The following is a 17,004-nucleotide window of genomic DNA, read 5'->3' as shown; positions in this document are numbered from 1 at the left end:
TCAGATATTCAAGGACTTAAAGACAGAAGGCAAGAATAGCTTCTTTTTAGCTGATAATCTTCAGCAGATCTTGTTTCTCTTGAGTTTTCTTACTTCCCTTTTAGCATATGTAAACTCTTAGTATCCACAACAACAGAAAAAAAATATTCACATAAATGTTTATCAGGGTTGTTGTTTGAAGGGAAATGATGACTGATTATCCATTTCTTTCTTTCACTCTTTCAATGAGATCTGAACCCAAGTAGTAGCTTTCAGCTCCTTCCTGGGGGACTGCTTTTTCACAGGGGGGCCAATTAAGCATATGGTATAACAGCCATTACATTTTTTATTCTAATAACATTAGCCTCAGTGTTTCAAAATCTGATTTTAACTTTTTGCTCTGAAGTAAACTCCATAGTATGTTTCACTTTTCAATGTGAGGGTTGATATACTGTGAAGCTGTAGAAGCAGCTCTGAAGAAGAGGCTGTCAAACCTCTCTGATTAACCATGTGCTAATATGCGTGAAGTTTTAAGAATTGTGTTAATACTTTAGTGATTGATTGCCATAAGTGTATACTCAGCCACAGTATGTCTTGTTCTGCATTATCTTTTTGAGGATATGGAATATGGCATGCGTTATTCAGATTAACCAGTTTTCCCTCTGAATGTGGAGAAAATACTTGTCCACAGTCAAAAGACGAAAGAAGGTGAATATATTTGAAAAATAGGATACAGGGCAGAATACAGATGCAAATGCTCACTCTTGAGGCGCAAGAAAAAATTAGCATAATCATATGTATGTTCATAAATCTATGGGCCCAGATGGGATCCATCCCAGGGTGATAAGGGAGCTGTCAGATGATCTTGCAAAGCTGCTCTCCATCATTTACCAACAGTCCTGGCTCACTGGTGAGGTTCCAGATGACTGAAAGCTGGCCAATGTGACACCCATTCACAAAAAGGGTGGGAAGGAGGATCCTGGTAACTATAGGGCAGTTAGCCTGACCTTAGTACCTGGTAAGGTGATGGAACAGTTTATATTGAGTGTCATCACACAGCACGTACAGGATGGCCAGGCTATCAGACCCAGACAGTACGGGTTTAGGAGGGGTAGGTTGTGTTTGACCAACCTGATGTCCTTTTATGACCAGGTGACCCGCCTGGTGGATGTAGGAAAGGCTGTGGATGTTGTTTATTTGGACTTCAGCAAGGCCTTTGACACTGTCTCCCACAGCACACTCCTGGAAAAGCTGGCAGCCCACAGCTTCGCTGGGTTAGGAACTGGCTGGATGGCCGGGCCCAGAGAGTGATCGTGAACGGTGCTGCATCCAGCTGGGGCCAGTCACCAGTGGTGTTCCTCAGAGGTCTGTGCTGGGGCCAGGTCTGTTCAATATTTTTATTGACAACATGGATGAGGGTATTGAGTCCTTCATTAGTAAATTTGCAGATGACACTAAGCTGGGAGTGTGTGTCTATCTTTTGGAAGGTAGGAGGGGTCTGCAGACAGACCTGGAACAGTTGGATGGATGGGCAGAAGCCAGTAGGATGAAGTTTAGTAAGTCCAAGTGCCGAGTCCTGCATTTTGGCCGCAATATCCCCCTGTAGCGTTATAGGCTGGGGTCGGTGTGGCTGGACAGTGCCCAGGCAGAAAGGGACCTGGGGGTGCTGGTCGACAGCCAGTTGCATATGAGCCAGCAGTGAGCCCTGGTGGCCAAAAAGGCCAATGGAATCCTGGTCTGTATCAGGAAAAGTGTGGCCAGCAGGAGCAGGGAGGTCATTCTCCCCCTGTACTCAGCAGTGGTGAGGCCACACCTTGAGTGCTGTGTCCAGTTCTGGCCCCTCAGTTTGGAAAGGACGTTGAGACGCTGGAGCACGTCCAGAGGAGGGCAGCTAGGCTGGGGAGGAGCTTGGAGCACAAGCCCTGTGGGGAATGCCTTTGAGGGAGCCGGGGGTGTTTAGCCTGGAGAAAAGGAGACCCAGAGGTGACCTTATCATCTCTACAGCTCCCTAAAAGATGGTTGTAGTCAGGTGGGGCTTGGTCTCTTTCTCCAGGCAGCAACTGACAGAACCAGAGGACACAGTCTTAAGCTGTGCCAAGGGAAATATAGGTTGGATATTAGGAAGAAGTTTTTCACAGAAAGAGTGATAAAGTACTGGAATGGCCTGCCCAGGGAGGTGGTGGACTCACCATCCTGGGATGTGTTTAAAAAAAGACTGGACATGGCACTCGATGTGCCATGGTTTAGTTGAGGTGTTAAGGCTGGATTGGACTTATGATCTTGAGGTTGCTCCCAACCCAGTGATTCTGTGTGTGATAGATAATAGCTTTTCATGTAAGGGAATCACTGAACATGAGAGCTCTTTTCTTACTCATTTGGTCAACTTGAAAAAGCTAACTGCAGCATTAGCCACTGTAAAAAAGGCAAAATGGGATGTTCTGATAATGCTAGAGCAATCAGGCAGAACTGCTTAATATCTGTGACATTGTTCAAAATGTTTGTTCTTAATGTTTATGAGACTGACGTTTATTGTAGTTGGAGCAAAAGCTTATGATCTCAAGAATATAACTGATATTTGTTATTTAGCTTTAAAAAGCTACTGGACTAATAACACAAGCAGCGGTTTCTAATTTTTAGATGGCCATAGAATGAGCGGAGAAGTGATGTGTTTGCAAAGAATGAAATTTTACAGCTTTATGTTGTATGACTCAATACAGCCAAATATATTTGCCTTCATTTGTAAGTAAACTGTGTCTGTAGACAATATCTGTGTTTTAGGGGCAAAGAGATATCAATGTGCTATCCTTCAAGTATTAAAAAAAGAAAATATAAAATTCAAAATGAGATTACTGTAGAGAGGAAGATATTATTGCAAATTATTCAGGGTATTAAATGGCAGTATGTCATCTGCAATATCATATTGAATTTGAAAACCTTTTACTGGCTAAATCTCAAATTAGGCTAACAGGAAAAGGTTAATAAAAATACCAGTTCTTTCTGTTTATTTGTGCTGTATATCTGACAACATTTTCCTGAACACACATTTATGTCCTGGTTGGGTGATGTTCAACAGTAACTCCTGCTTGGCACATTAATGTCATTACTTTGACTCCATGAAGGTGCTCTGCCTAGAGGTCAGGCCCTGCTAAAGTAAACTGTCAGGCTCAAAGAAAACCAAAGCTGTGATTAAGGATTTGCAGATTCCTATTTCAGAAGTTAGCATTATCTAGCATATTTCGATGATTCCATCAATCTTGACCAAAAACCCAGTAAAACATCAGCAAAGGAAGAAACCATTACTTAATGTAAGAAAAAATCAAAGCACATTGGCTGGAAAGCATGGGGGTTTTTTTAATATGTTAATATTTCTTAATTTTTAAAATGCTGTAGAGCTAGAAAAAGAACACAGTAAAAATTTGCTGTAATGTGGGTATCTTCCAAATTATTTTAACTTTTTTTTTTTTTTTTACTGGACTGTACTCACCAGATGGACACACAAAATAAAAAATAACCCAGGGGAAATACTGCAACAAACTATTCTTGTGAACTACAGTTGGCAGAGATGCTCTTGCCTCAGAATGCACACATGATGATGTGTTTAAAGGATGAAGTAATGTTTCAAAATTGCTGGTAATCTATGGTGATGCATCTTTGTGCTCTTTATACTTCTAAAGCTATTAAGTTCTTTCCAGACATTTGATTCCTTGAACTAAGTGAAAACAGTGCTTTCAAAGAGTGAACAGGTTCCTCTTGAAAGGCGCATGAACCCATTTGTTTCTTCTTACTCTTTTAGCAAGACCAGGGTGTAGCTGAGGATGGCTTTCTGGATTGTTAAAATAACAAAAAGCTTCTTTTAATCTACAGTTCATTACTTTGAATCTACTACAGGCTGAACTTACTAACATCTGACACTCATGCTGTAACTTGTGTAAAATGAGTTACTGTTGCGGGTCTCTCTGTGGGCAGGGATGTAATGCCAAAATGTGGCGCTTGCAGAATACAGTGATCAAAAGACGGATACAGGCTGGTGTAAGATGGCAGACAGTGGAAAAGTGTTCATTTACTCCAGCTGAGAATTTGGTCACCAGGCTTGAACCAGACTGAAAATTAACCTACCTCTTCTTCTTCTGGAGTCCCTTGAGCATAAGGCCTCAATCTTGGATTAAGGCTGTTGAAAATTGCAGTTACTGTCAACTGTTCCACATGAAGATTAGAGTTCGGTGTTAATTTAGGATATTTCACAGTACCGATGCATTTTGCTGTCTATTTGAAAAACCTGCCTGTTTCTGTAGAAAAGTTGCCTTTGTAATACCAGATTTTCAAATTTCATCCAAGGATCCAATCAGCAAGTAGCTGAAGTAGATGAATTTGGGCACTCAGTTTTGTACCTGATCCATGGCACTGTAGCAGTTTTCTGACAGAGCTGATGAACCATCTAATTATCCAAGGACTGGATTATCCTGATTTTCTCATAGCTAGACTCTCTTTTGTTCTTCAAGATTGTATAGGATTAATGATGTGTTTTCTGGTAATATTGAGTCCCAGCTTAGAGGAAACTTTTAGTTTTCTAAGATGTGCTATCTCGGGTTTGTCTGTATTAAAATGTCATTTGACTGTGCTTAACCAAGCTGTCCTGATTGCAGTATGATTACTGTGGCTGCTGCTTACCATCCTAAAGACATTTGGAATTTTTGATCATAATTTAGGATAGGAAGTTGAGTAATTTCTCCAGAAATGTCTGCGTTGGTTGATAAGGGACATCACCAAGAAGAGTTGGAATTACTCTTTCTTCTGTTTTGACACCACATTTCTGCAGTCTGGTGCCATGTTATGTGTGTGCATGTACTACTCTCCATTTATTGGGCTAGTGAAAGGGAACAGAGGAATGTCATTTGTACACAGGTGAGACAAATGGGTAAGAAAAGTTTGTATTTATTTGCTGTTTAAATCATATTCTAAGTTGTTCCATGCAGCAATTCAATTAGTTTTTCTAATTTGCTATTTAAACACATTGTACCAATGCAGAACCGAATATTGAAAAGATCCTAAATACATAACTTGGTAATTGATAACATACTATCTTGAGAATACTGAAAATTGCTGCAGTAAAAACTGAAGTTAGCTGTCAGGGGAGATTCCGTTTTCCCTGGGGGATATTAAAGGCTAGGTGTACATTTGTTAAAATCTAAGATTTTAACAAGTTTTCAAAAAACACATATTTATGAAATTATCTTTATTTAGGATACCTTTTATCGTTGTCAGTGTTCTTTTTTAAATGCAACCTTTCCATTAAAATGATGTACCTAACAAGGGAGCTGCAAACCTCTTACAGATGCTGAAAAAAATATAAAGTGTAATGCAGTAAATTGTACAGACTAGGCCTTAAAGTTAGCCAGTATGGCTAAGGTAGTATTTTGTTGGGTTTGGGGTTTTTTAAGCAAGGCTGGGAGTGTAATAGTGTAATCCAGTTGTGACTCATGTCTGTTAAAAACTCAGAAGATAGCCGGACGTTACTGGGTGTGAGTCTATGTCTGCATATTACAGAACAGTTTAGCAAAATCCTTTACTGGAGCTCTTTAGAGGAAAACTCCCTTGCCATTAGGTCCATGGATTGAACTTATGTTTCCTAAGGATTCAGTTTTGTGGAAGAAAGCCTTGAAAATACAAGTTTACCCAAATCCAGCTAATGTTAGAAGAACATGGAATGTAGATGTGAAAAGTGAGCTTTCCTTCCTTAAAGTTGCAGTGAAGGATCTGGTTCACGGTGTACTTGCACACAAAGCTTGAAAGGTTTCCTTTCAGTCCATTTTGAGTTATTGGTGAATAGAGGGGGGGAAATTATTACCCAGAAGGAAGAATTTTTCCCACTTTAGTTATTCTGATGTGGCAAGAGGGAGCTGTATTCTTTGAGGCTTTTTGTCTTCCTAAAAACAATCTTCATCTCCATAATGAGCACAAGTGAAGAAGTTTCAGTACAGAGGATAGTTTGAGGGGAAAAAAAGAGAAAAAAGTTGAAGCATATAAAATGAAGCTTGGTTAAAGTCCCAGTATCACTACAACTATGCATTCAGCTTTGAGGAATCTGTAATAAAATAATGCTATCAACTTTATAAGCATTCAAATGATCTTAAAAATCTCAGTAGGAAATATAAAGGAACCTTTGCTGAGGACTTTTCCTGAAAACCTTCATAATCCTTTCAGATTCTGCAGGGATTTTGAGTCTCAGCCACGTCAAATGTCGGATAACTCTTTCTCTTAGTTAATAGTAGGTTTGACAAAATTCTGCATATTCCCATTTAAGAGTTGGATTTTTGAAATGAACTTTTCAAAACTGTTTCAAGAAAAATATTATTAAACTCATAAACAAACCAATTTCAGAAATATGCAGGACTTTGTGAATGGCCTTTGTGTTTGCATTTTAATAGCAATAGATTGATGCCAGGTGTATGTCTACCTTCTTTATATCTTACCTGCTGGCAACGTCAAGCAAAACATGCATTAATTTCTTAAAATGAGAAGTAGCATATGCGCTTTCCTTCAAAATACAAATAGATCAACAGAAGAAAAAAGATTTTCATAAATTCTCCTAGAATTCAATCTATGAATCCAACCAAATGTAGATGAGGAGTGAAAGGTACAATTCACTACTTTATTTGGTCTGCTGTATTTTAAAGTGCTGTAAGGAACAAATTGTTTTGCATTCCTATGCTAATAGGACACACTAATCACTGGGAAAGGTGATTCTGGTTTTGTTCAGGGTTTATGAATTAAGGGTTATTACTGGAAATGGCTCATTTATTCTGTACGGGCCTGAGACAGAAAGTCTGAGTCCTCTGAGGCTTTTGTAAATACATGTTGCAGAATCTTCCCAGACTGAGATGTTTGCCTGTTTGTAGCTGGCTAATCCAGAAGTGGTTCCCTGATAAGGTTAATGCCCAGTTAATTGCTCCTAGCCTTGACACACAGTTTAATTGCTATTTGGCCAACATATGCTTGTTGCTTGCTCTGTGTAGAATTCTAGCGGATGTAGTGATGCAAACTACAGGCTGGTGGAGGGCAAACAAAATAAATACAGTATTTTATGTTCTTTTAATTCAGGGCCAAGTGGATTTGGATGAAGTGTTTATTTAGTTTGCTGGCTGCTTCAGATGCTGTGGCGTATTGATTCCTTTTATTACTAGCAGCCATTTAACCTGACCTCTCTCAGATCCAGTATTTTAAAAGCCATAAATTTTAACTTTACTTATGAGCAAGGACTGAAATGCTGTGAAAGCCTTTTTATTAGCAGAGCTTTGCCTTACTCTATGTTCATGTGTCACCCATGGCAACAATATTTAGAGCATCTTAAATTAGAGCGGCTGTTGGGCAGCTCGGTGGTGGTGGGGTTAGCAATGAAAAGAGCTCATAAATATCTCAGGCATGTAGATCACTGATCAAAGTGTGGGCAGGTACAAAAGCAATGCCATGATTAGCAAAAGGTATTATTTCCTGGTTAGAAGTCTTATTTTGTTACAAGTCTTTCTTTTCTTAGTCTTAATGTTCAAAGATAAGGAAGATTTTTTTTTTCTTAATTGCAAGTGAAATTGCTGATATTGAAATGTATTTTCCTTTGCTGCCTTGGCTTTTTTTTTTACAATAATCATCTTCCTTGTTTCATTAGCCTAAATTAATCACCAAATAACACTTAAAGCAATCTTTAACATGTGGCTTATGTGTGTATTTATAAAAATGTGCCCAGGCCAAAAATTGATGCATAAAAATTACATACCACTCTTTGAATTATAAATAATATAATTGTTTCAAATTTCTTTCTGCATTCACATGTAAAGAACTCAAAAAAGCTTTAAATTAGTGATGTAAACACAAAGCTAATATGAACTTCTTGCATCCTTCCAATTTGTTACTTCTGATTTAAATCAGTAATTTTTAAAAATATTTCAGGCTTGATGACTAAGATTGAGTAATAATTCAGCAGTTTATTTCAAAGTAGGCTTAAGACTTATCAAAATAGACCATAACCATGATTTTAATGTAAGTTTTGGCTTGCTTTCTTCTGTTCTAGTACTGAAGAAGTTTCTCCATCTGTCCCACAGGTCAAAGGTAACACTCTAGATGTTAGCCTCATACCATCAGAAGTGACTTTGTTTAAATATTAGTGCAGGCACTCTTTACTTCATGTTAAACTTTGGCCTGGGAACAAAAATGTTGGTTTAGTTTGAGAAGCATAATTTATATCAATTAGTCTCAGAAAGTGTCACATTTCCAAATCTTTTAAAGCTGGATTTAAATGTTTGACCTTTTCAGAGGGCAGGTGTGGAAGTAGAAATAAAGCAATCACAGGGCACTGGAATTTTTTTGCTACTACTCAGTTCCAGACTGATCAATTTACAAGGTGCCTGAAACCACTGGGGAATCCTGTTTTCTAAAAACTGGACTTTTTCCTGTCTGCATTGCTTCTCCTATTGCAGTTTTCCTCTAGCAGGTTGTAACGCCTATATCTCAAGTCAGTTTATACATAAATATCCTTGAGGACAAAGCTCCTGCTTTGTACAAGAGAAGTAGCTTGATTTATATTGGGACCTGTTTGGAGAGCAAGTGCTTCAGTTTGTACCAACTAGAGGGAAGGCACTAATCTCGTGGAGAAAGAGGGATTCAGATGTCTAGGAAAATTGCCCTGGATGCAGAGCTATACTGTGAACTGGAAGGTTATGTGAGAGGGTAGATTAGTCACCAGATGAAGAAAAAGAATTATTTCAGCAGATAAGATCACAGAGTTTCTATGCAAAGACAGGCTTGGCTGCATTTTGTCTGACATTTAGCACTAACCTGGGAAGTGCACGTGCCCCTTCACTGAGGCTTTTGCTTGAACCTCTGCCTTTGCTTCTAATTCTTAGCTTTGATATTGTTGCACTGGGAAATTTGTTAGCATTTTTAGATGTTTAATGTCATACATATTCTTTTTGGAATAGTAGCACGTTTAATTGCAGTCTTGTTTGTTAGTGATAAGACTGTAGAAAACAGCAACACCAACATATGTTTCTAAGATGACAGTAGAGCATTTTCACTTTTTGCCTAATGGCTGCCTTATTGCAAGCATTTCCTTTTTCAGCTGGCTAAGGCTCAATGTACCTTCTGGGCCCCAAATTGTGATCTGTCATTATTCATAGCTGAAATTGCAGTTTGTGCAAATGCAGGCTAAATTGCAATCATTATATGTAGTAAAATAGATTGAAATGTCTGTAAATCTGAAGACTGTAGCTGTCTTACAATCAGAGAACATGTTAAATTCTCCTATGCTTTGATGATGTCTCTTTATTAGATTTTGTTTTTCTGTCAGTTGCGGGGTTGTTCTATGTTCAGTATTTCTGCTTATTATTTGGAATTCTTAGATTGAGGTATTAAATGAGCAAAACTATATATCTTGTCTTTAATATGTAAGTGCAGGATAGTGATTCTTCTCTTGCTTTTCATCAAGCCCTTAATCTTTTCTGTGTCACCTGTATAAATTAGTGTTGAATAAAAAGCTACCATGTATCTAAGACTTTTCTACAGAAATGTTATATTAAAACTCTTCATTTGAAAATCACAAGCTAAAAGATGTAATGACTTTCAGATTCCTCCTTCCTAAATCATTCTCTGCATTGAATTGATGGATGATTGAAGGAGTATCTGAATATAAAAATATAAGTGAGAGGAAAAAATCCTTTGTAGATGTGCATACTGTGAATCTTGCCAGAAATAAATTAAACTACATTAAACAAATGGTTAAGAAAGAATGGTACATGAAGTAATTTAAGTCACTATATGATGTTGCAATCTCATAGAGTGAGGAGTTGGTCTGTTAGGCTGGAGTAGGCCTGAGGTCAGTGTGTCCAAGCTGAACGTCACAAATATTACTGGAGGTGTGTGTCCAAAGCAGAGCGGGCACTGAGCTGTACCTGCTTCCTTCGAAGCTGTTGGCATATCTCACTCTGTTGAAGTGCTACCACTGAAGAAGCCACCTTCAGTGCTTCATGTTTGCTGCTAAAAGTAGTCCCTTGTTCTCTCCAGCATCCTGGTATCCACAGGGTAGAACACTCATTGTTTTCATAACTATTTTCTCTTCCCTAGGACCACATGAACCTCCTCTGTATGCAATGCAATGGGAGCCAGCACTCTGTGTGTTTAGGGCACCAGTAAAAACAGAATCAATTTATTTGTAATTTTTTACAACTTTCTGATTATTTTATTTTCTCAGTCTCAGTGATGCTTTCCCTTCTTTTTCCTTTATGGCTTTTTTTTTACCTCACTATGTCTTTCAAAATGTAAATAGTAAGTTAGTCTAGCTCACATAAATATGTTCCTCTAAATATTTTCCTTTAGGCATATTCCTGTAGTTTTGGTTTTCAAGAAGAAACATTATCTAGAAAATAAAGCTAATGATAAATATATAAAATGTTTACTCTTTAGGGTGTCTTGGGAGCTGTATTTCATATAGAGTGACAGTGATGCATGGCTTCTCTTCATTTTGATTCCCTCTGTACGTGCCTTTGGGGTGGCTTGCATTGCCCACAATGCTGTGTCATTTGTTTCCCTTTGATTTTCATGACTGACATCTTGCTTTTGGCATATTTCCTTCAGCTGGGCTATAAAAAAAAAGAAAGGAATGTGCAGATGTGGGAAAAAGATAATCTTGGAAAGACCTGACTAATAATAATAGTAATAAAAGAACAGAAAGCAGGTTTACTTTTACCGCTACATTAAGAATTAAAAAATCTGTGTTAGCCCTGTTAGCATTGAGCAGAAAGCTAAAGCATGTGTAACACCATCTTTCAGTGTAAAGGATGATTAGTTACAGATAACATCTAAGAACCAGCAATTTGATTTCAGCCAGTCTAGGCAGGTAGTGATGTCAGCTGTTGTTTTCTCTTATAAATTCAGGAGAGATATATGAAGTAATTAGCTATTTATAAAAACAATAAAGTGGATGCTTCAGTTGGCTTTTTATCACTGTGCTACAAGAAGCAGTAAAAGGAGAGCTCAAGAATTTAAAATCCATAAAAAGAAACATTTTAATACTGTGAACAATTGAATTTTTTATTGGCAAACTATGGTTTTGTATTAAAAATCCAGGTAAGGCTAGATATAGACACACACCATGTATACCCAGAAATATTTGTTAATAACTTGTAAAAGATAAGAGAGGGGTTTTGTTGTTTATTTGTTGGTTTGGGGTTTTTTACCCGTGAGATAAATAATCACATTTTCAGGCTTACAGCAGTTCTAAAGGTCTGCAGAAATTAAAAAGGTACTGGCGAGGGCAGGGGAAGGAAATTTCCCAATCTGGGATGCAGTCCTTGTCCATTATAGAGTTTTGTGCATTTTTCTGGAAAGCATCCAGTTAGAGATGCTGGCTCAGAAAGCAAGGGGTCAGGTCTTCCTGCTTAGGGAAGCTTTTTAGCTCCTGTATCTTTAGCTGTGCTCTAATATGTGATTACTGCAGCTCTATAATGAAAGGGGGAGAAAAAGGAATACAAGCTGAACTGTAAAAAAAAACACTGTTGTTAGTGAAATTTCATACCAAAGTATTACAGTCTTAGAATGGGTCAACTGAATGCTCAATACCAATCTGTGAGTAAGGGTTCTCAGTAAGTTTTTGAACAAATGAGGACACCTGAGTGTGCTCACGTGTCTAAGGACTGAGTCCCAGTGTGCGTGGGGAGGCTGAGCACACAGCTTGATGTCTGTTACATGTGTCATGTGAGTGCCTCACTCCAAACTTCACGTGTTGATTGGTTTTTCTTAGGAATGGCCTTCATACATTGCAGTCTTCCAGTCTGAGGGACTGGCTCAGCTTTATATAAACCAGACTGTAACCAGCATTTAACTTGAGACCTTTTTTTTCAGGTAATGGAGCTTAGAGCAGTAAATTGAGTGTAGTACAGCTTGCACTTCTGTACTTTTCTGGCCAGCCAGGCAGCTGTAGCAGCAGTCTGGAGTCAACACTGGCTGCTGGACCTCCCGAAACCATGGGCACACATGGCCCCGCTGGAGGCAGGGATGTGCCCAGCCCCTCCTTGCAGACTCTGCATCGCCTTGAAGCCATTCGGAGTGGCTGCTCCTCCCGGGAGGCCCCAGCAGTGTGCTGGGGACCCGCTGCCTGCAGGGCCCCCAGACCACAGCCACAGGCAGCCCTCGGCTTGCAGCCCAGCCTGGCTGCCTGCTGGGTTGCCCGGGGCCAGCAGCCCTGCCAGTGTGTTGCTGTGCCCTGTGTCCTGCCCAACAGCCAACCAAGGCTGGCTGGTGACTGAAACTGGAGAGCTTCCTCTCGGCTGCTCAGTGCCTTTCACTTGGCCTTTTTCCTCACCGTTGTTTTTCCCTTGGTTTTTCTCCTTCTCAGCCTGTGATAGGCGCCGCAGTGCCTCCTACTGATGCACAAGATTTTAGTGATTTTTAGCACCTTTATGTTCTATGCAGGTCATTCCTCTAACTTTGCTTTAGCACTTGCTAATTTGTCAATAATGGTAGTCTTCAGAATGGCAATTAGTGAGCAGAAGAAGCTTGCACTGTGTGATGGAGCAGCCAGGGTTCCGTTAAACCTGTTTGTCTCCACACACACCCGCAATCCCCCACTTGTTTTCAGCTACATATCAGTCTGCAGGTAAAGGAAGTGTAAATTGCTTTATGTAGGCACTACTGACAAGTCTCTATTTGGTGCCAATTCTCAGCTTTTTTACTTTTAAGAATTCACTGAACATGCTGTTCAGAATTACTTGCACTCTAGGATTGCTAAAATCACAGCAAATCATACTAACATATCTGTCTTTTCTGTGACCCTTGAATCCCTTCAGGCATGACAGTATGGACATGGAGGTGAAGGGCTTCTCTTACATTCTCCTGTAGCTTTTGTTAGTACTACTTAAAAGTTAAAAGAAAGCAAAAGCACTCAAGTTCTCAAAGATGGATCCACGTTGCAAGGCACAGTCTCTTACTCAGTGTTTCTAAGACACATTTACTGTTCTGCTGTATAAAAACTAAGTAGATGCTACAAAGGCTTTTAAATTAAGCTGTGCATTTCTTCACTGATTGGAGTGCATCTATTCATTCAATTTTGTTCTTTACCTATTCCACTATCATTTTATTAATACTAATTAACACAAATGCTGCCACAAATAAAGCCTTTCTAAGGTCGTATAGTCAAGCATCTAGAGAGAGAGAAGGTTTGGGACACTCAATATTTCCCTTGTTTTTCTCTGAAGTGCTTTTTAAGCCTGTAATCAGGGAATGAGGCAGCAACAGCAACATCATTTATGTTAACCTGTGCTTTGCTTGTTCCTTGAAAAAGCTGCTGTGCATGTTGGTATCATAGTTTCAGCTTGAAGGAAAAGGTTGGGTAAAACTTAGAGAGAACTAATAATGTATCTTCTCTCAGGAGAAATGTGTTTGAAAATATCAACCATTCATACAACCTATCTCCTTCTAAAAAGCAAAATACTTGTTGTGTAGCAGTGTTTGGTTTTGTGAGTCTAAAGATAATGCTCTCCTTGAGACTGTTAACACTGTCCAGTTGGACATCACGGGCAAAGGTGGAGGAAGCAGCCCCATTCTCATCGCTGGTGTGGGATTTACAGTGGCACAGAGCAAGCCAGCTATCACCCATCACTTTGTCAGGTCTGTAAATTATGTGCCATTCCCTCCAAGTCTGAATGGGGATATCTGCTGAACTAGGTTTAACTTGATGTTATTTTTAGAACAAATTACATCGATTGCATACTATTTCAAAGGCCCCAAGTAATAAAGTATACAATTAAATGTATCTGACTAGTTTAATTTCTCTGTGTGGTTTTTGGTATAAAACTTAACCATTTGTTTTCCAGACTCTTCCGGCAAAGATTTTGGTCCTACTCTGGGATTAAAGAAGTCCAGTTCTCTTGAGAGTCTTCAGACTGCTGTGGCTGAAGTAAGAAAGAATGAACTCCCTTTTCACAGACCCAGGCCTCACGTGGTGCGGGGTCGGGGATGCAATGAGAGCTTCCGAGCTGCCATTGACAAGTCTTACGATGGACCTGAGGATGGAGAAGAGGGTATGTTGCTGCTGGCACTGACTGAGGGAGCCACCTTCGCTTAGCACTGCTGAGGGCCAGCTCCATAGAGCACCATGAGCCAGTGATTTAGTCCAGTTGAAGCTGATCACATTTTAAAAGCTGTTCACATCTTCCACTGAATAGAGCTGTCTTTGCAGTACCCCATCCAACCTTGACTGGGTTTAGTGTAAAGTCTTTCACTGATCTCCTTTGGGGCAGGGGTGGGTTGAAGGATTTAGAACTCAATCCTTAAATAATTATGTTTTTCAACTTCAAGAAGCAGCTGCTTTCTTCAGATTACATTAAAAATTATCTCTCTTGTTTTACAATTCCCACTTTTCCAGCCAGGAAATTTGTTTCATGTTGTAGATAAGGCAGTGTATTGATAGCACCCTGCTGCTCATTCTGTCACTTTGGGTTTTATAGACCCCAGTCTGGAAATACATCTCCTTTAGTATGGGGTGTAAAACAGTGCTTGGATCCTGAGCCCCCCCAGCAGAAAGAATACAGCTCTTTTCCAGCCAGGCAGTATACATTTCTTCCATTTTTTTTTTCAGAAAAATAGAAAGATAGAAAGATTCCAGGAAGTTAATTAAGTCATTTTGTTACATAGGTTGGTTTTGCCAGTCACCAGAATCTCTTGTTGAAGTAAGCTCTCTGTTTGAAACCCAGCACGTGGTTAACAAGCTAGATTTCGAAAAGAACAAGTACTTTACTCTATCAGGATTTTTATATCAGGAACAATAATTAGAAAACAATTCATTAAAATAATTCTGTGTTTAATTTGCAATACAAATCTGTTTGAATCCACTAGATCTGCTTAGCTTGCTTTTTAAATTATTCAATTAAATGAGTAAGTGTTGTGAGTCATTTGAGCTCTTTGTAGACACTCTTGCTGTATTTTGTTTGCATTTCAGTGGCCTGTAGCCATCCTCACTGCTTCTTTTTCATTCTGTGCAGATGGTGGCTCTGATAAGAGCTCTCACTGTGGTCGAGAAGCTCAAAATGTGGAATCTGCCCCTCCAGGGAACCCTGAAATAGAAGATGCAGAAATCAAAGCGAAAAAAGACAAAAAATGTAGGGAGAAAGAGAAGAAAAAGGGCAAATCTAAAATCAAAGAGAAGAAAAAGAAGGAAGAAAATGAAGATCCAGAAAAGAAAAAGAAAAAAGGCTTTGGTGTCATGCTGAGGTATGGTGTTTTACAAAGCAAAACAGCCACCCATTCTCGTTATAAGATAGGAAACAACCAATGCTCTCATAAAGTAGTGGAAAAATTATTTCACTTGGACTCAAATAATGTTTATGTTATTGAAAAAGAAAGCAGTTTATACTTTTACACCAAACTTGTAACTGCGGCAGAAGACATTTGGCAGACAAAATGTCTTTTTGTGCCTTTGAAATGCATTCCCATATGTCAGAAAAGATTCAAGGTTTTAGGCTTAAAGCAAGCACGTATCGGTGGGGAAGGATTTGTGGGGAGTATTTCTGAGTAATACAAATCCTGCTCCCACACTCAGACTTTTGCTTCTCTTCCCTTGCTTACCTGCTCCCTTCACAAGATGCAGGGAGAGCAATATTCCTTGTGCTACTGCAAAAGGTCTACTAACATTTGCAGTTGCTGAAAGCCACTGTCTATGATAAAATCTTTGCTTCGTGGCTTCAGGCATTGCCTGCAGTGAGCAAAAGTTCACTGTCCTCCCTGCCCAGCATGCAAGTGTTTGGATTTCTGCTGTGGCTATTTGTTTTGTGGCTCTGTAAACTCTGAGTCATCAGAGTTCTTCAGGTTGTTTCCTTGCTCTTGCTGGAACCTTTGGTGCTGCAGGCACTGGTTGCTGACACCCTTCCCTCTGGTACTTGTTGACTCTGTAGAGGATTTGAAGTTGAAGTTTCAGTTGAAGTAGCTCTTTGCATTCGATACAGAGGATGTGATGAAATTTTTTGGTCACATGGAGGAGATTAAACTGAGGGACCATGTGGTTACTTATGGCACTGAACACTTAACATTGGCTTTAGGACACTGTTGGTGTTTCTTGTTATGCTGTATTGTAGACAGTACTCATATATATAAAAACCACAATCATTGCTTAGGCAAGGATACATTTAAATAGTAATCTAAGAAATGCAGCTGCAAGACCATTCACTGATCGTGGTCTTCATTAGGACATAAAATGTATGAATTTGCCTTACAACTTTGTCACTATGTTCTCTAGAGTAAAATTACTTGTGTTTTATTAACATGTAAGGTTTTAGCTGACTTTCTTCCATGTATCAGCAATTATCCTTTCAACTTTTGAACACTGTGGAGACACTGTCAAAAATATACAGGCATGCCTGTGTGCCAGATGTGCATGATTTCAACAGTTGTTAAGGTTCATAAGATGTACCTGGCTATACCAGTCTGCTTTCAGATGGGCTCTCCAGGAACAGAGGAGGTGTGTACACACACTTGTGCATTGCACGTGCATTTGTGTTCATACTGTTTAAAGAAATAGGACTTAACATGGAAGGGTAGTCAAAAACAGAGTAATTAGGAGGGTGACTTCAAAAACTCTCTTGTGTGTCTTAAGCTTTATATCTCTTTTCATTCTTCTTCTTAGCTCTTTGGCATGAGTAGGAAAGAGAAGGGGAGTGGCACAGAGGTCTGACAAAAGGATAAGTACTGTTTAATGTATCAAAGATACATAGCAGATTCTGAGTTTGAATTGTAAAGTCTTACAGGGATATTATATGTGAGCCAGAAAGAACATGGGATGACATTAGAATCCAAAACAAGCTATTGCAGTTGACAGAAACTCTGATAATGGTCAGTATGCAAAGCTGGGAACAACAGGTTACCATTTGTTGTGATTCCCTCTTTCAGACTATATTCCACATTTTGGTAGTATACAAAAGGTTTATACATCTGCTTTTTTCACAACCTTGTCTTTGGTTTAGATTGATAGTCTTCCCAGCTGACAGTGTT

The 17,004-nt window shown here is 39.2% G+C and overlaps 1 protein-coding gene across 3 annotated transcripts in view; it reads left to right on the top strand.

Moving 5' to 3' along the window:
- Positions 1-17,004, top strand: part of PARD3B (par-3 family cell polarity regulator beta) — a 395,945-nt gene that overhangs the window by 243,171 nt on the left and 135,770 nt on the right. For all 3 annotated transcript variants that reach the window (XM_053982562.1, XM_053982561.1, XM_053982560.1), the window contains 2 exons: positions 13,836-14,042; positions 15,003-15,231. In XM_053982562.1, coding sequence (XP_053838537.1) covers positions 13,836-14,042; positions 15,003-15,231 — 436 coding nt within the window. The remainder of the gene's footprint in view (positions 1-13,835; positions 14,043-15,002; positions 15,232-17,004) is intronic.

This window comes from Vidua macroura, chromosome 7 (assembly GCF_024509145.1).
Source record: "Vidua macroura isolate BioBank_ID:100142 chromosome 7, ASM2450914v1, whole genome shotgun sequence".
Lineage (NCBI taxonomy): Eukaryota > Metazoa > Chordata > Aves > Passeriformes > Viduidae > Vidua > Vidua macroura.
The sequence above is the reverse complement of the archived record's forward strand: the minus strand, read 5'-3'. Positions and strand labels throughout refer to the sequence as shown.